A 24178-nucleotide genomic window follows, 5' to 3' on the forward strand; every position below is an offset into this window, starting at 1 on the left:
CAAAAAGGAGCAGGAAAAATAATGGAATTTTGCAAGTACAAATAGAACAAAACAGGCAAGGCATATTATTAACAAAGGCAAGAAAGAGTTTTGATCGTTTGACACAGCATCATACCCTGGTCATATTAAAGAAACCAAATTGTACCCTGTTCTCAACACAATGCAAATAGGAGCTTCATTCTGCAGGAGATTGGCATTTTGGCATGTAAATAAGAGAACAGTCATGGGCCCCTCCCATTGTTCCACCCATGAGAAGCCATTGCTAAAGTTTATACCTATTGCTGCAGTCATTTACTATTTTGAGGTCCTGAGGTACATACACATGCTTGGCATAATAAACAGATTTGGCTCTATTGTCTAAAAAGGATATTGACATCCTCAGCGTCAGAAAAAACTTTGAATTTGAACTATTTGGGGAAAGAGCTTGTGCAAATAATAGGAAATATACCTTGTCTCAGATCCCTTTTCCAAAAAAGAGCAGTTTCGAGTTAAGAGGAAGCACGTGAAACCTGGTCACCAATTCAAATCATTTTTGGTGCTTTCTCAACTATGCTCCATAGTTCTCTGATGAAAATAATCTCTTGGAAAACGAAATAAGCTTTGGGAATATTAACTGAAGCACTGATAGAGGTTCTATGTTCTAAATACATAATTGTGAGAATGACACACTTCTCTGCATAAGGCAGAGGTATGAGATCTCAACTTTGGACCTTTCTAAGCAAACACTACCAACAACAACCACCACCCCCCTTGCAACACACCATATCATTCTAACATACAAGATGACATCAACAAGAATGGAATAAGAAACAAGTCAGGTATCTACTTGACTAGAGCAAACAACATATAAACTTTTGGAAGTACTTTCTTTGTTCTGACATAAATTAGTCATGAAGGGTAGTTCATCACGGAATAAAAAAGTTTTTGTTGTTGGAGGGTTGTTGTTTGTTTGTTTTTGGCACATCAGATAACATCAAAAAGTTAGACATGGAAAAATAAGATCAAGTGATGGCCGGCTGACAATAATTTCCAGCTAAATACAATTGCAACAAACATTCTTCTTATTTTGGAAAGAAAACATGCACTTAAGCTGACATCCAAAGTCACCAAGTACCACTCGCTTGGTTGACTCAAGGATTATATACAAAAGAGGGCTATCTTACAGTTGGTAAGAAATTCTCCCAGTAAGACAAAGCTGGTGCACTGCAAAAGAGTTTTTTGTACCATACTGGCAACAAAATTGTTGCAACAAAAGGCAGATATGTTTACATATGGCTTGGATTGCTGTTACTCCTTGGATTTAATTCTTTGCAGAGATCTTCACTGGACTTAGCTAGACACATCAATAAAGATGGATGGACTGGCTTTCTTTGCATTTTTCTCACTTAAAATTGTATGCGTTGCCAGCTAGGTTTCCAAAGACTGCCCCAAAGCCACCTCTAATTTCTGGTCTCCATAGGGAAGGAGCTGTTTCTTGGACTGTAGGCTTGGGATCTCAGCTGTAAAAACACTCATTCTAGAGAATGAGATCAGCAGTACAAAATATATGACTCACAAGTTTCATGAAGGAAAAAACTTAGTCCAGTCTAATCTAGTGATAACCAATATAAATATTGCTTACACAAAGTTCCTTCTCATCTGATTCTGCCAATGTGGAGAGCTAAGTGTGAGTCTTGCTATGTCTGCTTCAAAAGAAACTGGGGGGGAGGGACTTTAAGTCTCTCCCATCAATATTTTTTCTATAAATCTAGGTTTCTAGTTACAGCGTAAGAACGTCTTTGAGGAAAAACATGGAGAGGTCCACATTCCACTGATGAATTTTTTTCCTGTTTAAGATAGTAGTCAACTTGTATTTTAAAACATTTCTTCAGCCTCAGCTTAAGGCCATAGTCTAACCTACAGAAAAATCATGTAATATGATTCTAGAATGCAGAGTTTGGTTTGCCCTAATGCTACTGGGACTGAACATACCTGCCAGCTCCCAGACAATGTCTCAGGCTAGTCCTACCGGCTGTTGTTCTTACATCTGTTCCAGGATGCAGTTTTCTTGGGAAATATAACGCATGGTCTAGCAAGCCAAGTGGAACTCCATTCATTTATCTCCTCTTGGTAAATGTCATTGAGCAAAATCACTATGACACTTGGTTTACAAATAGTGGCCATGTTCAGTTTGCTGCCTATCCTTTTTCTGAATAGGATGGAGTAGGCCTATAACAAAGATGTAAGTCAATTTCTACTGTGTATGCCCAAATCTAAATGTAAGCTACATCTTGTTACTCTGATGCAAATTGCTGTGAAAATATGTTTGAATATTAAAGTCTTTATGGAGTCATGGAAAGTAACAAATCAGCAAAAAAAAGAGTAGTAAAGTGTGAGTATCCACAAGCAAAGAGTCTTATGGCCACACTATAAGTACATGCAGTTATGTGTACTGTAATTTTTCTAATGAGCAAAGGAACATCCCATTGTGTGTATATATAAATATGTGTGTGAGAGAGAGTGTGTACAGGGATGTGTGTTAGTGTTTAAAACCTTCCCGGCTATTTTCACAGTAAATATAAGAGATTCTATTTATTTTTCCCAGTGGTTAAAAAAAAATAGCTTGGGATGGCATACTGGTCCAGACAATTGGCTTGGACCAGTATGCAGGTCCTTCTGGATACATTACCTACATTATCAAATTGTGGAGCTAGCTACCAGATGACGTCTACCAAGCACCATCATTATATCTTCATACAGAGGCCAAAGATTTGCTAAATCATTTGGACTTTAATGACATGATCTAATTGGAATAAAAATGTCATTACTGTTAAATTATTGTAAGGTTTACCCTAAAAGAATGGTTAAAAATTAAAGAATTACCTTACTGTCCCGAAGTAAAAGATTACATAATCATTTCTTCACAATCCCTTTGCCAAACTTTACATAGTACCTTAGTTTTTAATGTTATTAATTTTTTTTTAAAATAAGAGAACAGGATTTTAGATTTCTTATAACAGCCTCCCCCAAAGACAATACTCTTCAAATGTTTTGACCGCAGTTATCACCATCCAGCTCCTGGCAGATGGGGTTTTTAACCCAAAGTTGTTGAAATACATTAGGTTGGGGGAGGAAGACTAAGAATCACTCTGAAAGGAGCCTGCATGGATTTTGCAGTGTGTTTTCTGGATCAGGAGACTGGGTTTAAACCCCTGAAATTATCACCCTTAAACTGGGAAGACAGTTAAAATGACTGAACGGGGAAAGTGGGTAGGGATATCAGATTTTACAGAATTATTTAGGCTTTCCTAAATTTTATTTGAGTATTTTTACTTCCGTCCTTCCAGTGTATGTTGCTCAATAGTATATCATGGCAAAGAAAGTGGATGGCCATTGAAGCAGTGATTAGACCATGATTATAATATTAGATAGTAAACACAACAGGCCACTTCCTGCTGCAGTATTATGCTTCCAAGGCACTGAGGAATCCCAGACTGGGTTAAAATTAAAAGGCAGTGATGTGACCTAAGTGTGTGCTTAAAGAATTTATAGAATGCTATGTGGAAGACTAATATTTCCTAGGCAGAAGACTGGTATTAACAGCAGTTCAGTATGGGTAAAGGAAAGAAGGTTTTTTTTATAGGCTGAAGAAACTGATAATCTTCAGCTATCTACTGAATTAATGGGCTAGATGGGAAGACAAGCCTCCAGTCCAAGAAGATCTAACTCACTGCCCTGAACAATTTGGGGATCATTATTTGCTTTATGACATTATATGTCCTATCTTACGCAAATGCTGGGTACAGTTTCCCCAAGAATGTCCTTTACTTCATTTACAGCCAGAAGGCAAAGAACAACACAGTTTCTAAACAAACCAAATACATCCAGTTCAACCTATTATATGGCTAAGATTGGCAAGGGCACCTCCACGAACAGGACAAGACTGGATAGACAGTGGCACAGAAGAAAATGGTGTCAAATAGAAATAATGAATTACAAACACACAAAATGTGCAGTGTCCACAATATAAGCGAGCTACATTTTTTCCCCCTTGGATTCAGTCGGGCTAGATCCAGATATTTGATTACAAGTAGGGAAATTGTGCTGGTTTTGTCCATAAAGAAGAACAAAAGCCACGAGGGTCTGAAAGGCATACTTCCTTAGCATCAGAATTCAATCAGAAATGACTCAAGTGCTTTGATGCAGGATGGTCCTGCATCAAATGCAGGATTGTCCTGATGGCAATTCCTTCTAATCATAGTCAAGAGTGGTTTTGATGAAGGACACAGTCCTGAAAATAAGTGACCTTCAGGAGTAGAATCCTTGCTCCTACTTGATCTTTTCTTTTGCAGAAAGTTTTGGTGTTCCTGAAACTCCTCTGCTGTACTACAACCAACTTCAAATTGTTCACTCACAATCCATCAAGGCTTTCGTTAACCACATTTGTATAAAGTAATTGGTGCAATCCTTAAAAAGTAGGGCAACTTGTCAGAATGACAAAAACACCCTGGCTAGTACTCCAGCGGGAGTCCTAATATGACTCAAAAGTTCCTCTCTAGAGCACACTTGCCATTAGAGCAGCATAAAGTCTTCTGGCAACTCATCCAGTCCTCAGACCTATAGATTTTCGCCTGGCTGATACTGGGGCTCTGTTGATGTGAAGTAATCCTCCAGGAAAGCTTGGAGGTATTCAAAGGTTGGCCTTTCCTCAGGATCCTTTCTCCAGCACTGGCACATCAGATCGTGTAGCGATTCTGGGCACTCTGGTGGACAGGGCATCCGATAGCCTCGTTCCACTTGATCTAGGACTTCCCGATTCACCATGCCTGTGATACAAAAATGGGGAAAGATAGAGACAGAAGAAGAAGAAGAAAGAGAGAGATTCTTAATGTATCTAGTACATAAGGGAAAATACTTGAAATTGTTTCTGGTTTCATACATTTGTTCTTCTTTATTTTGTTGGAATCAAATAGTATACTCTCCAATCGAAATATACACAGGCATTGCTAATTATGTGAGCTCTTTCTAATGGTATAAACATTCCAGTAATGATTACAGAGAAGCAATATGTTCCCCTTTATTGGGTGTGTCCAAGCTGAAACTAGACATTTGTCAAGAATGCTTTAATTTGTATTAAAAGCCTTACCCTAAACAGGGCTTGGTCTTGATTGCCCAAAGGCCCCTTCCAACTTTATGTTTCTATGATTCTTCTTAACTAATAAGCACAGAACTGGAAGTGCCAAGGAAGTCATCTTATCTAATTCTCTGCTCTATGCCAACACATCCAGAACAGATGGCTATGCAGCCACTGCTTAAGTACTACTCAAGAAGAGCTTTCCTCAGAGGTTACCATGGCACAATAGTATTTTCTGAAGTAGGCTTTGAAGCAAGGCAAAGTTCTACTTTGCATTCAAAATCTAGAAAAAAATTCTGTGAGTCACCAACTAATGATGCCTCCTAGTTTAAGAGACTACACTGGGTATCAAGCAGCAGCAGCAGCAGCCATCTTCAACATCCCCTTACATAAGCTATCCACACACTATGCTTTAAAAGAACTCTGCAAGAATCCAAATTCTACAATTCCTTTCATTTGTTTAGACTGAAAAATATGTGCAGGCAGGGAATTGCAAAGTCTGTAGGTGGATAACATGGCAATCTTTGAACTGTGAGTTTCAGTTTCTGTCAAAATTGGCTTGTTGAATGAAGGGGAACAACAACAACACTGAAAAGTTACCCAAGGAAAAAAAATCAAAATCTAATTAAAAAAAGACTGGATATTGACAAATACTTTAAAATATATGAAGTCAGCAACATCTTAGTATTTTAGTTAATGCAGAATAATGTATTACATTTAACCTTTCTAACTGACTCTGCTATATTTCTTTTAGAACAAACCCAGACATTGCAGAGAATGGGGATATTTCCCTCTCTCAAGCCCTGGATACATCTTATCAATCAGAGCTTTGGTAAAAGATTTTAAAGGTTCCAAAAAAATTTATGACACAGCTTCAGTCTCATTTCTCCATCTAAGGATCGAGAAAGCTGTGCAGTATCTTAAGAAGCTCAGCAAATTGTTTAATCAAATTGAATTAAAGCTTAAGTAAAGGTAAAGTTTCCCCCGCACGTGCGTGCTAGTCGTTTCCTACTCTAGGGGCCGGTGCTCATCTCCGTTTCAAAGCCAAAGAGCCAGCGCTTGTCCGAGGACGTCTCCATGGTCATGTGGCCGGCATGACTAGACGCCAAAGGCGCACGGAACGCTGTTACCTTCCCACCGTAGTGGTCCCTATTTTTCTACTTGCATTTTTACGTGCTTTCGAACTGCTAGGTTGGCAGAAGCTGGGACGAGTAACAGGCGCTTGCTCTGTTACACGGCACTCGGGATTCGACCCGCCAAACTGCCGACCTTCTGATCGACAGGCTCAGCATCCTAACCCACTGAGCCACCACATCTCTTACAAAGCTTAAGTAGAGCCCCCTTTTAAATCATGTGTCTGTGAGACAATCGTGGTATCAGTATCATAGTCTGGGGAGGGGAGGAGGGCTTACAGATGGTGCACTGTAGAACCTGAGTTTAAGCTTAGTAAGACTGGAAGTCAAGCTCAGAAGCTTCCTTTACGGACTGACCTTCAAGAATGGCTTATGGGAAGGCATGACATCATGCCAGAATGAAAACCCTGAAGAACAATATTACCTCAAACTCCATTTCAGTTCGGAGACTTCCAGCTTGATTAGTTGTGCCATAGAAAAAGCAAATGATTGACAAGGACGTTCAGGGCTCTAAATAGGCCAGATTGGCACTCTCTCTCTATTGTGTGCTATCTGACAAGTGTTTTGGCCTGGTAATAACCCATCCAGCATTGGGAGAGGTGAAGAGCTGGTGAGATGAGATTTAGCTGCCACTGCCTGCTTTCAGATGGATTGGCCTTCATCACTTATGGTTAGTAGTGGGACCCCACTTTCAAGAGGAAAGAAATGTAGTCTGAACCAATAGCTAAGTATGGCCAACCACATTCTAGCTTCCTCTTTCATGAATTATCTGGCTTTCTTCACCGTGTATTCCTTCATTAGATTTTTATCCCATGGAACTCATAGCAGATAGAAAGAGTTCCCTACAGCTGTTTTTGAAGCTCTTGGCACCTATATCACACACTTACCGGGATACGGCACTCGACCTTTGGTGGCAAGTTCTGTCAAGAGTATTCCAAAGGACCAAACATCTGACTTGATAGTGAACCGACCATACAGAGCAGCTTCTGGGGCAGTCCATTTGATGGGAAATTTAGCACCTAAGCAGAGAAAAAGGAATGTACATAAAAAGGTTGAAAAGTCTCATTCAGGTGTTCTTGTCTAGGGACCACAAAAAGAGGGAACAAGTGGAGAAGAATTACACTCACATGTGCCGCCATGTCTACCAACTACTTTTTATCATTTATCAGCTGTAAACAATACAATAGTAATTTGAAACATGCCTAATTAGATATCTTGTTGGCAAATAAATCTCTTACTACCAAGGGCTTATTTTGAGGGAAACATGGTATCAGGGTGATCAGCCCGGTTGGGTGCCCCATCCCCCAGTGCATGCACAAAAGGCAGCGAGCTCAGAGGACCTGACAGTGTCCGGCAGCAGCCACAGATCATGGGCCCCTTGGTGCAGCGCAGGTAAATCCAAGCATGGAGGCAGAGGTGGGGGGGAGGCAGGCGATCCAGACATGCTGTGCGGCTGCCTGGCTTGTGGGAGTCTCGTGAAGTGGCACCGGCAGCAGGTGGAGGCAGAGGCACGGAAGGAGGCAGGTGATCCAGATGTGCTGCGCAGCCACCTGGGTCATGGGGAGGCTTGCACAGCAGCACTGGCAGCAGATGGAGGGGAAGAAGGTAGTATCAGTAGGATGTAGGCATTCTCTTGCTCAGCATATACTGCTGTGTTTCTCAAAAAATAAGACCCACTCAGAAAATAAGCCCTAGCTGGCACTTTTAGTGCATTCCTAATATAAGCCCTACACAAAAAATAAGCCTGGGAGGGTGGACGTGGCTAGCACAGGAGGCAACAAGCACATGGCGGCTGATGGTGTGCTCATGAGGTGCAGGTAAGCCCAAGTGTGGAGGCAGAAGCAGGGTGGGGGAGGCAGATGATCCAGATGCACTGCGTGGTCATCTCACTTGAAGGAGATTCATGGGAGGTTTGCATAGTGGCACCGGCAGCAGGCAGGGGCACAGGGGGAAGCAGACAATCTGGATATGCTGTGAGGATGCCTGGCTCACGGGATGCTCGCACGGCAGCACTGGCAGCAGGCAGAGACAGAGGCACAGGGAGAAGGCAGGCGATCTGGATGCGCTGCGCAGCTGCCTGCCTTGCGGGAGGCTCACACGGTGGCACTGGCAGCAGGCAGAGGCAGAGGGGAAAGGAATGCAATCTGGACATGCTGCATAGCCACCTGACTCGTGGGAGGCTCGCACAGTGGCATCGGCAGCAGCAGAGGCAGAGACATGGGGGGAGAGGCAGGCGATCCCAATGGGCAGCATGACCACGTGTCCTGGCACGGCCACAGGTAAGCCAAGAGACGGTGGGATGGAGTGGGCAGCGTGTTGGGATCGCCTGCCTCCCCCCGTGCCTCTGCTTCCACCTGCTGGCAGTGTCACTGTGCAAGCCTGCCACCACTCAGATTTACCTGCGCTGCATGGACTGTGGCTGCTGTTGCATACCATCAGCCCCCGCACGCTCTCTGCCTCCTGTGCTGGCCACGCCCACCCCCATCCCTCTGGGCTTATTTTTGGGGTAGGGCTTATATTAGGAACACACTAAAAAAATCGGGTTAGGGCTTATTTTCTGGGTGGGTCTTATTCTCAGGGAAACATGGCAATATCTGCTGAGCGAGAGAATGCCTGCATTCTACTGATACTATCTTCTTCCCTCTGAAGCAACAATTCTTCAGAAGTTATTTTTTACCTAAACAGGTTAAAGAGTGATCACACCTTGTCTTGCTGTGTATTCATTGTCCTCAATCAGTCGTGCCAGTCCAAAGTCAGCTACTTTGCACACCAGGTTCTCCCCCACAAGGATGTTGGCTGCTCGGAGATCTCTGTGAACGTAGTTCATCCTTTCCACGTAGGCCATGCCAGAAGCAATCTAACATCATTCCAAAGGCAAATTGAAGTCTAAGGCAACTTGACAATAATTTTGTTCTGCAGATTTTACTCCTTAAAGCATTAGTCAAATCAACAAGCCTTATTCATTTCACACCAAGGGAAATTCTGGGTTACAGTCATTTGTGTAGTAAAGTCTTGTATGATGGTGATCTTAAAATATCAGCTTGGGATACAGACTACATAATAGTTAATGATGAGGCTGACCACCATTTTTTATGACTGAGGCCTCTGCTGCAGAGTAAATAGCTTACTTAGAAGCACTCAGAACTTCATGAGCGTTTGCAGAAGATACTTATTTAAGTCAGTTAAAGTTATATAACTACATTTACACAACAATAAAGCTTAATTAATGTTAATACTTCTTTGTGATTTGACCTGATGCACAAGCCCAAGCTATGTGGTTAATCTGTAATTCAATATATTCTGCAAAAACTTTTTAAAAATGAATTAATTCAATAAGCAGGTTATATTATTTAAATGCAGCCAACATATATTTTTCCCTGGCCTGACTCACTTCAAATTACAAGAAAAATCTTCAGATGTGAATGCATTTATTAAAATGGTTATATTTCATTTTATATAAATAAACCCTAGATAAGATGCAATCAATTAAAAGTACACAAAACAACAACAACAATATAGGTCCAGCAAATCCAGTGTATTAAAACTCCTATCACTGAGATCCCAAAAGCTTGGAGAAACAGTAATTTTTCCTTGATAGACATGCTGGTGCCATTCTAATTGAGCGTAGTGGTGGCGGTAGTGTTTGAACAGAAAAGTCTCTCTCTCTCTCTCTTTATATCCACACAATCCATTGCAATGAGATGGCAGCAAACAAATTTAAAAAATACATAAAAGTAATGTATTACTTCTCATGGTGGGAGACAAAGAAAAACTCTTGCTAACAGTAGATCTTAATGTTCAGGCAGCTGCTCACAAGGGGTGTCCCAAATACAGTGATTCCAAGCAGAGTGCTGTATATTTTTATTCACATATTTGTGGATGAGCTCCTCATGTCCATATTCAAATAGAAAGAACACAGGAAACAGCAGATTGCTTTCTATACCAGTTCAGGACCTCCCTCCCAAACGCTGAGTCGTGATATAGACGTGAAAAAGAGGCACTAAGTTATCTGCAGCAAAGTCCTTTAAACTCACCTGTGCAGCCATGTCTACCAGCTGGGGCAGTCTCAGGTACTTGCCCATCTCTCCCTTCAAAAAATCCAGGAGGCTCCCTACAGTAAAATAGAAAGTTGTCAGGAATTCAAACAGGGGGAAATCACAAAATCATTAAACTTTCTAAAACCCTTCAATTATTATCACTTAGCCACATGTGTAAATTGGGGTGTAATTTTCTACGCCTTGAGTTTTACTGTGACATGTTAAGCAAGAACTGAATCGTAAACTACCTATGTGATAAGCAATCACACAGTTCCTTCAGTGCTTGTTAAGCAGTGTATGAATTCATTCAGCCCCAAATTACAACACCACATCTTTTAGCAGTCAGCCTCATGTTTCACATGCTATTGTATCCAGTAACACAGAAATTAGGGGACGCGGTGGCTCAGTGGGTTAGGACACTGAGCTTGTCGATCAGAAGGTTGGCAGTTTAGCGGGTCGAATCCCGAGTGCCGCGTAACAGAGTGAGCGCCTGTTACACGTCCCAGCTTCTGCCAACCTAGCAGTTCGAAAGCACGTAAAAATGCAAGTAGAAAAATAGGGACCACTACAGTGGGAAGGTAACAGCGTTCCATGCGCCTTTGGTGTCTAGTCATGCTGGCCACATGACCACGGAGATGTCCTCGGACAAGCGCTGGCTCTTTGGCTTTGAAACGGAGAGGAGCACCAGCCCCTAGAGTTGGAAACGACTAGCACACATGTGCGGGGGAACCTTTACCTTTACCTTAACACAGGAATTATAAATATAGCTAGGCAAACGTATATTTTCCTTCCAGTTTCAGATGTCTCCTCTGTCTATGTTTTCCCTATTTCAGTCTGAAGAAGAAGAAAGCGTATCCAGAAATAGGAAGAACAGATAGTAGCACATGTAAGCACCTTTGCACATGTACTCTGTTACAATGTAAATTGGCTCTTCTGAAACCACAGCATACAGCTGCACCAGCTTTTCATGGCGCAGTTTCTTCATAACCTGAGCCTCCTGTAGAAATGCTTCTGGAGACATTGTCCCAGGCTTTAGAGTCTTGATTGCCACCCTGGTGGTACCATTCCAGGTCCCTGGAGAAGAAACAGAATTAGTTTTCTCAGCAAGAAGCATGACTTGCACAAGCTTAGTTTGTCAGGTACCAATCTCTTCAGATATTAAAACATATAAGTTACCAGATTTGAGGTCTGCTGATACTACATTCACTGTTATATACAATTATATACAAAAGAGTTGTGCTGGTGCAGTGGTTAGAATGCAGTACTGCAGGCTAACTCACTGCTCGCTCCATGAGTTCGATTTTGAGCAGCTCAAGGTTGACTTAGCCTTCCGTCCTTCTGCAGTTGGTAAAATGAAAAATCAGATTGTTGGGGGCAATACGCTGACTCTGTAAACTGCTTAGACAGGGTTGTAAAGCACTATGAAGTGGTACATACAGTAAGTCTAAGACTCTAAGTACTGTTGCTATTGTACATCCAAGTACAGATAAAGAATTGGTACACAATACAGTTACTGTCAAAAGCAATAATCCTTGTGAATTTGGTGCACACGTTTCACTTCCAAAACTTCCATGCTGTCCTCTTATAAATTCACAATTTCAGAAAGAACTAGAGTCAAAATGAAACAGTCAGAAATGAAGGCCAAGCTAATTTGAGGAGGGGGGGAGGGGTAGGGAGGGATAGGTAGGGGAGGGGGAGGGGGGATTGTTAAAGATAAAATGTATTTTAAAACTTTTAAATAAAAAAAAAGAAAATACGTATTCCTCTCCTAAGAAATTGGAAAGTAGAGTTCTAATTCCGCCTGCAGTTCTGTGATATAAATAGAAATGCAAAAACAGTCCTCCAGTCAGGTATCAAACATGCTCAACCATCTTTAATTAAAATGATTAAGAGATTCTCTTGGATCAGTTTCCTCAGAAATTTTATATTACGTCTATCAAGATAACAGAATGTTCAGGTTATCCACATTGAACCATCTTGGAAATAGACTTTCTGTATCATGAATACCCTATGCAAATTGAAAGGTATTAGTATTTAGTAGATGGCCAATATTTGTTTGAGATGTGGAGTTTGATCCCACTATCCTTGTCATTATCTTCATTTCCATTGATTTCAATGAGTCTGCTCAAAGGACTACGGTATATTTGAAAACTTCCCACAATCTTGTATGTTTGATAGTTATGTGTATGTTTGAGAGTTATGTTTATTTGTTCATTGGTTTATTGGATTTGAATGCCACTCAGTCACTGAAGTAACTCTAAGCACCTTACATGTTAGGATTAAAATAGCCATTGAATAATGAAATAGAAAACAGCAGTAATGCATAGTTAGTACAAGATCCCACATTCTTTTGGTGCAAGTTCACCAGCTGATATCATACTATTAAAACAGCTGTTATAACTGACCTTACACCTTTTGCTATAGCAAGTCATAAAACAATGCAGCTGATTCCTTAGCAAATCAACAATCACCTTCCAAGTCATAGGACAGTCAAAAGTGAAAAGCTTGCTCTAAGTATTTTTCCATGCCTGAAAATACATTTCAGAAATGCACTGTTCATCAGATAAAATGATCATTTCTTGGAAATTCTTACCCATCCAGACTTCTCCAAAGCAGCCTTGTCCAAGTTTGACCTCTAGTCGCAAAGATTCCCGGGGGATTTCCCAAGCATCTTTTGCCAAGCCCTGTGTCTGAGGCTTGCTGGTGGGGCAAACATTGGTAAGACGGTGGCACAAACCATCTGCATGTTCTATGAAAGAATAAAAATCAGTTGCAGAATACACCTATTTATTTTAGACCAGCCTGAATCTCCATTTTAAGTTTTCATTACTTGACTGGAATTATAATATTTACTCTACTTCATGTTTCAATATAAGGTATTTGGCAAACAAATGAGCCCCAATTGAGAGCAGCTTAGGTACCTCTGATTGAATATCTCCTGCAGGTTGTCCTCATTTAGTAACCACAGTTGGAACCAGCAGCTTGGCCATTAAATGAAGCGGTTGTGAAACATCAAAATTTTATGATCTTATTTCAATTTTCCTTTGCTTTACTGACTGCAGACTGGTCACTGTTGTAACTGTAAAGTCTCTAAATAAGGTAGTCACTAAATGAGGACTATTAATATGGTGGTGTAGTCATTACTCTACTTGCAAACTTTTGAGTTATGAACTTTCACCCATACAAATAAACCTGTCTGTAACTCTTGGATGTTGGGCAAAAGTACACCATAACCAACTCTTTCTGCCTTCTTCTGATTTCTGCTCGCATACTGGTAGCTGATTCTCATGTATGCTGTTTGTTGTTTAGTTGTGTAGTAACTGTTTGGGGGGGGGTCTATTGTAGTGATTGTGAATGTTTGGAATTAAGTGCAAGAGTGATTTTTATGTTTGTTTGGATTTATGAATAAAGCAGATTTATGAACAGCATTTTGGAAAGTAGCAGAGGAATGTCTATACATTGAACATATAGTATTCAGTGTATCACTGTATTAGTCACAAAATGTATACTTTCTTTTCTTTTCAAGAGTGATGAACAGGAATCTCACATTGTTTGCAGTGACAGTTCAAAGGTAGAAAAGCCATGCATGGTCAGGCACTAAGAACAATTAAATTTGCATCCAACAATGTAATCTTTCATTGTTCATTTCATATTTAATACTTGATTACTTGGTGGAATGTCTTTCAAATATAGTCCCAACATATTCACTCTTTTCCTTATTCTGAGGTACCATGGACAGACATCTTTGCAGAGAACCCAGCCCTCATTAGAAGCTGAAATGACACTTACTGGAATAATAAGCAACTAATTGCTGAAGACTGCTGAATTGAGTACGGGATGTGATATAAAAGCCACCATTGTCCAGTTTGCGTATCTTGTAGTGCTTCACATTGAGGCCCTTGGCATTGTCAAAATCTGAGACAGAGAGGCAGTAGGCACCTGTAAAGAAAAAGTGAGAGCTATTTAAGCCTACAATCTTTTAGATAATTTGCAATCAATATTTATTAGGACTGATTAACCCAAGATGACAAGGCTATATTTTGTGTCTAAGTATGTGTGCATTTCCTTCCTTCCTTCCTTCCTTCCTTCCTTCCTTCCTTCCTTCCTTCCTTCCTTCCTTCCTTCCTTCCTTCCTTCCCTCCTCCCTCCCTACCTCCATCTCCAAATAACTGAATGCTTCATATCAAAGCACACATGCAATTAGGTCATATGTTTCATGTATATTACATGTCTCTCTACAATGCAAGCTGCTGGTTCCACTTCACAATGGTATTTTAGAATAGGGAAAATACGGAATGCATACACAAGCAAATCTGTCAAAGCAGAATGTCTTGATCCCACTTATATAAAAGCAAATACTGATGCTAAAGTCACCATGATAGCAGCTTCACAGCAGGATTAAGATCTGGGGAAGGGGAATGCAGAAGGGACATCTTTGAAGAAAGCAACCGAGAAACCCAGGCTGTTCTAATTATGGCCTGCAGATGAATCAGTCTTCATTCTGATCCTGTCAAACCTCACCAACTAATTTGTATGGGGTTCACAGAGGAGGCCTTGATGGCAGGTCTTTGCTGCAACTCTTAAGCAGAAAAATCTATACGGAAAACCGCTTTCTCCTTTGCTGTTAGTTCAAAGCTCCAAATAAATGGAGAAAGTGCTGCTCTATTAATATGTCCATGGTATCAATTTTAGGGTATTACACAAAAATCAGGATTCCAAAATGTTTTCAAAACATATACAATTCTGAATTAGATCCTTGTTTCCTCTATGACATGTGTCTTCACCCCAAACCCAAAATCTGCCCATAGGCAACACTTTGACCACAATTAATACAATTAAGATAAAATCTAAACGATTAACACGAAGATGTTTAGAACCTCTTGTAAAGGTCTCAGAAATTATTAGGAAAATAGATTTCTAACATTGCTGTTTAGCATTTATGAAGATTTTTTTTACAAATGGCCCAAATCTTTTTATTCATGTCAAACTCACACTCATGGTCTGTGACCTGTTTTATAAATGGATGTTTAATCTTATTATTTTGAATAATTTTCATTGGGAATTTGCCTAACAAAATTGGATTAAAACCAGACTAAGTTAGACATGTTTTATTTTTATCTATGAGACAAATCACTTGTGGATAACTTTGAGTCCTATGTCTAGCATGTCTGGATCCAACTCACTGTAAATGAATAATGTCAGGCAAATGAATGGTCTGAATATGCTATGTTGTATGATCTCTTGTGCCAAGTCAACATCAGTTACAAACAATACTTGATTTTAAAACACACTCAGACCAAAAGCTGAAATTCCCAGCAGTCTGAAATTTGTTCCACTTTTCTTATTTTTCTCTGAATATGCATGACATACATGCAAGCCTTGCAATTTTAGCTTGTTTCGCGCTTTAAAAAATGCAATATATGGATACTGCTAAATCAACCCTGTGCTTATGCAGATTTTCTGGTTGGTACATGTGCATTGTTTGTTGCTGTTCTTTTACTCACAAACACAAACTCTACACCTGTTCCATAAATGTAACAAACAACAGCTCCTTGGCAGGATAGAAAGAAAAATCAGAGTTTCCTGTTGCTATTAGTTACCCAGCTATTTCCCCATCCAGTGACCTAGTTTCTACAGTATTTATTTATTTTTTACAAAAAAGAGAAGTAGAGGACTGAAGTCTCTGTTTACATTTAAATCCCATCCAGTTCTCCACACTTCACACTGGTATACAAGAGGGAGATAGAGGATGCAGTCCCCTTGACAGAACCAACTGTATGTACAGTATAGATGGAATGGACAAGCAGGGACAATAAGTGTTAGGACTATGTCTATTGCCTAACTGGTTGGGTTGGCAATATATAAACCAAGACTGTATGGTTGCAGTTAAAGCTGTAATGCAGGGGTGTCAAACTCAATTTCATTGAGGGCCGCATCAGCATTGCGGTTGCCGGGTGGGTATGGCCAGGGTGGGCGTGGCTAGAGTGCGTATGGCCTACTGGGTGGGTGTGGCCAGCTCTACATCATTTGCATCAAGGGTGCCTATGGGGGCCTAGGCAGGAGTGGGACAGATCTGAGGGTCTCTGGCAGAAGGAGGGTCTCTGGGCCAGGGCCAAGGCAGTGGGGGCCATTCCCTCACTGTTTCCAGGATGGCTTCACGGGCCACATGAAACCACTTCGTGGGCCGGATCTGGCCCCCGGGCCTTGTGTTTGACATGTCTGCTGTAATGTATACCTTTAATAGTGAATGCACTGCGCTACACTTTCTGCTGATTGGTCAGCAATGTCCCTAATGGCCATAAGAGGGAGCTAGAGACATGGCTTCTCTCTGTTACGTTCACTCTCGCTTGCTGTTACTTGCTGTTTATCATGGTTTGTGGGTTTGCTACTGTTTTGCTAAACCTGTAGAACTGTGTTTGACTTACGGACTGGTAAGAAGACTCTGTATCGGATAATCCTTGGACTGTTGTTATCTGCTATCTTTTCATTACTCGTGTATGACCTGGACTGTTTTTTCCTGGACTGTGCTATTGTCTTATCCCACAAGTAAAACTTTGTACACACCTCAGTGTATCTGTGTGGTTGCTGTGTAAACTTAACTACTCTCAGTATCCTCTTTTTTATGTGCAAGCTCTTTTTCACTCAAGAGTTGCTCTGCTCATCCTTGTCAATAAGTATGCTATTAACATAAGAGACGGCATACCTCTTGTGATTATTGCCTGCAATTATACTGTATATCAGGCAAGAAAAAAGACCCTTGGAGAGACAATACATGCTCCAAGACCCCAGGTCTGAAATCTTCCTCTACTCTACTATTGCAAGTTTAACCATTATTTACATGGTTGCAATAGTTTATCATTCTTAAATTAAAGTAACCCATATTAACTACTGCAGATAATTGTTTTTCATTGCCTCAGACAAATGGCATAAATAGAAACCTAACAGAGGACCCACTCATGGGGTTCCTTTGCCTCATACTTCAAGGCTTCTTCAATTCTAGTTACTGCAGCCTGAAAATATGTAAAATACCCCATTTTACATTTTCTGCTTTGAAATGACAGGAAGTTCTGGGAGCTGCAAAATGTGTAAACACAGGCATTAATACAGGTCTTAAAAGACAAAGAATCCAAGTTCCTCCTCATCTCTAGAAAACAACAGAAAACTGTGAGCCCCCCACCCCCAGTGTGTATGATGTTGACACATCCATGCTGAGTTCTTGCATTTAAAATGTTAATCACAGCCCATGACCACTGAGAAATTGCCAATATTTAGGGTGAATGAGAGATAATTCCCAGTTGAATATAGCAAAGGGTAGCTGAAGAGTGGTTTAACCATTAGAATTTTGGGAAACATCCTTCTACGGGCAGAGAGAAAATTCTATTGTCTCCATTGAAATGGAAGACTGAGTTTCTAATACATTCTCGCGTAAGCATTTTTTACTTTTCCAGTGATTATTACCTTTTGTGGTCTCACTCTCTCTTGCCAGAAAAGTCCCTCGGGGATTCTCTGGATTGAGCAGTAATCGTTCAGATTCTCGGCGGGTTATCTTGCCAAAATACCATCTGCAATAGTAGAACATAAATAAATGTAGCAAGATCCCATCTTCATTTAAATCACTGCAAACATTTCTGCAGACGGAGGAATCCAATATTTTCTCCTATAAATATGTAGCCTCCAAAGGTTAAAGGTCATGCCAAAATAATTTCAGTCAACAGGAAAGAGTGCTAATATTTTTCAGCTGCATTCTAGATAGCAAATATCTAGACTGGCAATGATTAGAAACCTCATTAGATTTCAGCACCTTCAAAATATTGCATCAGCCCTACATGGCCTGGGTCCGGGCTATTTGAGGGAACACCTGCTGCCGGCATCAAACGCCCTTCGCCCAGTGCGCTCCCAGTGCGCTCCCACAGGGAGGGTCTGCTCAGGGTGCCGCCGGTGAGAGATTGCCGGCGGGTGACACCCAGGGATAGGGCCTTCTCAGTGGGAGCGCCTGCCCTCTGGAACCAGCTGCCGGTGGAGCTGAGGACTGCCCCCGACCTCCGATCATTCCGCCGGGGCCTGAAGACCTGGCTCTTTGAGTTCTCGGGCCCAGGCTGAGGAGAAATTTTTAATTGGGGTTTTAAGTATACAGGGTCAATTTAATATTTTTTAATTTGGTTTTTTAACTTTTGTATGGTGGATTTTTTAATTTCCTGTAAACCGCCCTGAGTCCTCAGGGAATAGGGCGGTATATAAATGTAACTAAATAAATAAATAAATAAATAAATCATCTGAAAGCAAGATTTATAACAATGTGAGGTTTTGAGAACTCACACATTTTAAATTACTTTAATGTGGAAAAATATTAAATGCTATTTTGGGATGGGTAAAGCATTTTGGAATGGGTTAACATCACTGCATTTCTAGAGCTCACATTGCCAAAATTTGTAAGATTCTAAAGTATCGGAATTCAAGCAGGAGATAGCGTGTAAACCCTGAGCTGGCCCCTCTTGTGAAGCAGTATCATTCTTGAAAAGTTGACGCATTAGGGATCCTTTTTGATGTATTAGGAATCCTTTTCTTGAATATGTTGATGTTCCAGTTTCACAGTTTTTCAAATATGTTTTAATCTGATCTAATCATTTTGTACTGTGCACATTAAGCTCTAAACCTTCCAGTTGGTGTCAGAAGCATTAAATGAAAAAGCAGTTAAGCGCCAAGATGCTATAAAATATAATAACTTCCAGAGAAGTAGCTATCCTGCTGCTCTGAAATTAACCGTTCGTAAATACAGCCAGATGAAAGGCAATAATAATGCAAAATCAATACTGACTATCTCACTGATACAAAATGCTGTGATGATGACCATTGATTTAGATGACTATGAAAAGAAACTAAATCAATTTATTATGCCTATCAGCAGGTAATTTTCTCTTTAGGCAGCATGTCACTAAATGCTGAGGCAACACAATTCCTTTGAAAGAAAGGTTTGATAATGCAAAGGAGCACATATGAAGATCTCTTTTCAAATCATTAAAGCAATGACGTCTTCTTTCAGACACGTATATATGCCAAGTATTGTTGAAAAGTCTGGGATTCCTCCAGCTCAGTATTCTAGATTTTCCCTATAAAAATGTTAGTAATAAAATAAAAATAAAGCATAATTTTCCAGAATCTCTTTAATCTTAGACTTGAAGGGATAGACCAATAATGTATATCAGTTCCTCCTCGCTTGCAAAAGTTTCCTGAATTAATATGCCTGCTAATTTGCTATTTATTTTCAAAGCTGACCTAACAACGTCAGCTTAGAACTCTCCTTCCCATCACAAATAAGATTAGCAATGTCATTCTTGATATTGAGAAAGTTGTTGAAAATACGGTTTTAAAGAAATGAGTACAGAATATAGCTAAGATGAAGCATGGCTTAAGCTATCTGATAAATTTGCATCTATCAGCACCTTAGTAAATGCCAAAAAAAAGCCAAGCTTCTTGGTCGTTGCTATATTCTTTTGTTTTTGAAGTAAATCTAAATGTGGGAACTCATTCTCTTGAAACACAATGTGTTTTCTGCAACTAAAAGTTCTTCCTACCCTCCATAAACACACCATTTGACACTGAAAGTTATCTAGAGAATGTACATACAGTATTTGTGAACTAGCCGAAAGTCACATACTCAGGAATTCTGTTTAAGAGAATTACAAAATGATTTCAGGGTTGTCCTTAAATGGTTATAACTAAAATGATTTTGTCAATAATATCTGATAAAAGGCTTATTATTTTCAGTCGATTTATAATATTTTAATTACTCTTCTGCTTGGATGGAATCTGAAGGTGCGACGTAGTTACTGGGGATGTAACCTTTCTGGCCAGTTGTGAGGGAGTGAGCCAGCCACCAATCTCCTTCCCTGGAAAACACAAAGCAAATAATACGTCAGTGAGAACAAATTGGTCAAATTACTTTCTCCATCCATCATTATTACCAGTTATCCCCAAAGATTTTGCTTCCGTTTCTCCTGCCCATTGGCTTAAGTCAAATCTCTATTTGGGGGGCATATTCTATTTTAGATGTTGGCCAGAAAACTTCATGAAAGCTAAGACTTCCAGCAGTATTTTCAATCCTGGTGTCTTCTAGAAGTGAGGAGACTAATTCTAGAATTTTCAACCAACACAACCTTTGGCTGGGATTCTGAGAATTGCAATCCCAATATATCTCAAAAGTAGCACATTGTTAAGAGAAGAAGAAAGAAAAGCTCCCTAACAGTCTTGGTTCTTTTCTTGCAATAGATCAGCAGTGCTCTTTTGAATTTCTAGAAAAGGAGATATGACAAAATTTGGCAGAAGTATTTATGGAGATAGCCAAAGCAAAATGATTTTCTACATTCACTGTGATTCAGATTTGCTGGGAGGCAATTCAGGTTTGCAACATGGATGCTTGAGGCCAAACACATTCCTATTCAGAAAATAGGAATTTATTTTTTAAAAATCTTTTTGAAATAAGACAGAGATTGTGGTTTAGCTATCCATTCAATTTTGTACATCTTCAAACAATACCACACAGTTCTTTGTGCCATAAATGAATTATAATAACCTTTTTCACCTATGCATTGAGCCATATTCATATTTAAATATGCATTGCACACATATAAAAATTAATTTGGATGGAATGATGGGTAAGAATACGCAGAATTGACACAGACAGAATAGAAACAGAAAGGAACACCCACTGCCTATTTTGCAGGATGCCCATTGGCCATCCTGGCTTAGGAAACGAGAAAATGACAATGAAATATAAATCGGCCCATTCAAACACTGTTTTTCAGATAGGGTAAATGGATGCCTGCTCTAAGTAACAAAGCTCATGGAAGAAATGCATTATTATTATTATTATTATTACTATGGTAGGTCACACAGTCAGCCAGATGTTTAGACTAGATTTGGCATTTCGTATTTGATTAGTCTAGTTAAGTGACAACACAAAGTCCTTTTAAATAAGGTGTTTCCTTACTTAAAAGGGAAGGGTCGACACCCTGTTGAAAATACCTTTGTAGCCCTTTGAATTTGAACCAGATCTGGTTGCTGAAGGAAGCATTGGAAGTCCGTGAAAGCAGAGGTAGGATCAGGAAGGAAATAGGCATACAAACATAAGAAGAGACATTGTGATAATAAAAAGGGCAGGCACAGCCAAAGCAAAGTTTAAATGTGCAACATCTTAAAGCAGTGGCCAATGATTAGGCCACTTGCACAGCTTGGGAACTACTGTATTCCTGCTCATTTGGAGAGCATCAGGTGGAGAGAGAGGCTGCCATGGAATAGCATTAAGATATTAAAACTCATTTGTGCTGTTGGAAAAAGATGAGAAAGAAGCTGGGGAGAGACATATAGATAGTCCTCGACTTATGATCACAACTGAGCTCAAAATTTATGTTGCTGAGCAAGACAGTTGTTAAGCAAGTTTTGCCCCATCTTGCCACCTTTCTTGCCACAGCATCACTGCAATTGTTAAGTTACTTACAAGGTTGTTAAGGGAATCTGGCTTCCCCATTGACTTTGCTTGCCAGAAGGCTGCAAAAGATGATCTCATGACCCCGGACACAGCAACCCTCATAAATGTGAACCAGTTGCCAAGTATGTCAGTTTTGATCACGTGATCATGAGGAGACTACAAAGGTTGCAAGTGTGAAAAATGGTCATAAATCACTTTTTTCAGTGCCACTGTAACTTCCAACGGTTTCTAAACGAACTGTTGTAAGTTGAGGACTACCTATATACCAGAGAAAAGAAAACAAGCAGGTGTACCCAGAAACCACAAAAACAAATGCCTCTAGATGGGATAAACTAAAAAGATCGGCCTTCCTTAGTCTGGGCCCCTTCTGGTGTGCTGACTAGAGAATCCAAGGAGTCAAAGTTCACACATCTAAAGGGTCACAAAGGCTGGGAAGGCTGATAAGGAAACAGAGAAGGCAATCTGCTTCACCGAACCAACTTGTGTTTGTAGCATACAACGATGCAGTCTTCCACAATACTATTTGTTAGGCAGAAAAGAAATACGAAATTAATTCATTTTACGTATTTCAAGGTTGATTTCATAAGGCATTCACTTAAGACCATTGAGAGATGGGGAGCTAGTTGTGAGATCATGTACAGGTAGTTCTCGACTTACGACCACAACTGAGCTCAACATTTCCATTGCTAAGCAAGATAGTTGTTAAGTGAGTTGTGCTCCATTTTATGACATTTTTGGCCACAGTTGTTAAGTGATTCACTGCAGTTGTTGAGTGAATCATGTGGCTGTTAAGCGAATCTGACTTCCCACACTGACTTTGCTTGTCAGAAGCCAGCTGGAAGGGTTACAAATGGTGACCCTGGGACTCTGCAACTGTTGTAAATACATGGTGGTTGCCAAACGCCCAAATTTTATCCACATGATCACGGGGCTTCTGCAACAGTTGTAAGTGTGAAAAACAGTCATAGTTTATTTTTTCCGGTGTCATTGTAACTTCAAAGTAAGTCAAGAACTACCTGTATTCCTTCCCTCTTGATTATTATGGGAGCCCCGGAACTATGGAATCAGCTACCGGTTGAGCTCCGGATGGCGCCCGATCTTCGCTCCTTTCGTCGCGATCTAAAGACATTCTTATTCGAACAAGCCGGCCTGGCCTGATGGGGGATTGGTGGGGTTTTTATTGTGTTTTAATACTTGCATTTACTGTTTTTAGTGGGCATATATTTAATTCCTTTTTAACTTTTGTAACTTTGTATTTTTTATTCTTGCCCTGTTCACCGCCCTGAGTCCTTCGGGAGAAGGGCGGTATATAAATATTATTAAATAAATTAAATATTATTAAATTATAGGGTTACAAGGAAGGAGAATATTTGTAGCTGAGGGTTGACATGAGGGGTCCTTGGTGCTCTCTGAGCTTGCTTGTTTTCTTGCAGGCGTTTCATTACCCTAACTAGGTAATATCATCAGTGCTAGTAAGGAGTGCTGTTTGCTGTCAGTTTAATGAGCTCAGAAGAGAAAAAGACTCCAACACCTTCCCACCAATAATCAACATTCAGATCAGCATAGATTAACTCCAAGGTCACCTTCAGACCAACCATCAAGTAAGCAATACCTCAATCAAGAAACTCCCACAGAGCCATTAGTAAACAGCCCTACCAAAGAATTCCTAAGGCCACCCCCCACCCACACAGGCAGGAAAAACACCAGAATATAAACTGACAGCAAACAGCACTCCTTATTAGCACTGATGATGTTACCTAGTTAGGTAATGAAAAGTCTGCAAGAAAACAAGCAAGCTCAGAGAGCACCAAGGACCCCTTTCTTATAGGGTTTAAATTTTTCAACTTTGTTTGCTGATTACTATGTTGTGTTGGGCTTTATTTTGATTATTCCTGGTTTCTTGTTGTATAACCTCAGAAAAATAGTGATTACTTAGCAGACTAAATGCAGAAGTTATCAATATCTGCACTGTTAACAGTTCATACCATCCCTTAAGGCAGGGGTCTTCAAACTTGGCCCTTTTATGACTTGTGGACTTCAAATTCCTCAAAGCTGGCTGAGGAATTCTGGGAGTTGAAGTCCACAAGTCATAAAAGGGCCAAGTTTGAAGACCCCTGCCTTAAGGGGTAACATGGTTTTCACACATTGAAATCCAGTAGCAGCAATATCCAGTCCTTACAGAAACAGGTTAACAAATTTAGATTAGAAAAGTGCTTAAAGGCCACTTCTTACTACTAGTGAAAGTGTCCGATTAAATCAAAGTTGCAATGCATCTTAGGAAGCATTAGGATAAAAACAAAAAAAAAACTGCAAATCTCTTGGCCTTGAGATGAGCACAGCAAAATCCCAATAGAAGAATTCAGTATCTGATTTGTACTACAGACCCAGTAAAACCAGAGCAAAATGAGAA

The 24178-nt window shown here is 40.2% G+C and overlaps 1 protein-coding gene across 1 annotated transcript in view; it reads right to left on the minus strand.

Annotated features, from left to right (window-relative positions):
- Nucleotides 1-4220: 4220 nt before the first annotated feature.
- SRC (SRC proto-oncogene, non-receptor tyrosine kinase) overlaps nt 4221-24178 on the minus strand; it is a 106673-nt gene continuing 86715 nt past the window's right edge. Inside the window, exons 4-12 of the mRNA XM_081322797.1 lie at nt 20072-20170; nt 17742-17845; nt 14073-14222; nt 12877-13032; nt 11178-11357; nt 10281-10357; nt 8950-9103; nt 7134-7265; nt 4221-4805 (exon numbers count right to left, since the gene is read on the minus strand). Coding sequence (XP_081178923.1) covers nt 4597-4805; nt 7134-7265; nt 8950-9103; nt 10281-10357; nt 11178-11357; nt 12877-13032; nt 14073-14222; nt 17742-17845; nt 20072-20170 — 1261 coding nt within the window. The 3' untranslated portion in view covers nt 4221-4596. The remainder of the gene's footprint in view (nt 4806-7133; nt 7266-8949; nt 9104-10280; nt 10358-11177; nt 11358-12876; nt 13033-14072; nt 14223-17741; nt 17846-20071; nt 20171-24178) is intronic.

Source organism: Vipera berus (genome assembly GCF_964194415.1).
Source record: "Vipera berus genome assembly, chromosome: 3".
NCBI lineage: Eukaryota > Metazoa > Chordata > Lepidosauria > Squamata > Viperidae > Vipera > Vipera berus.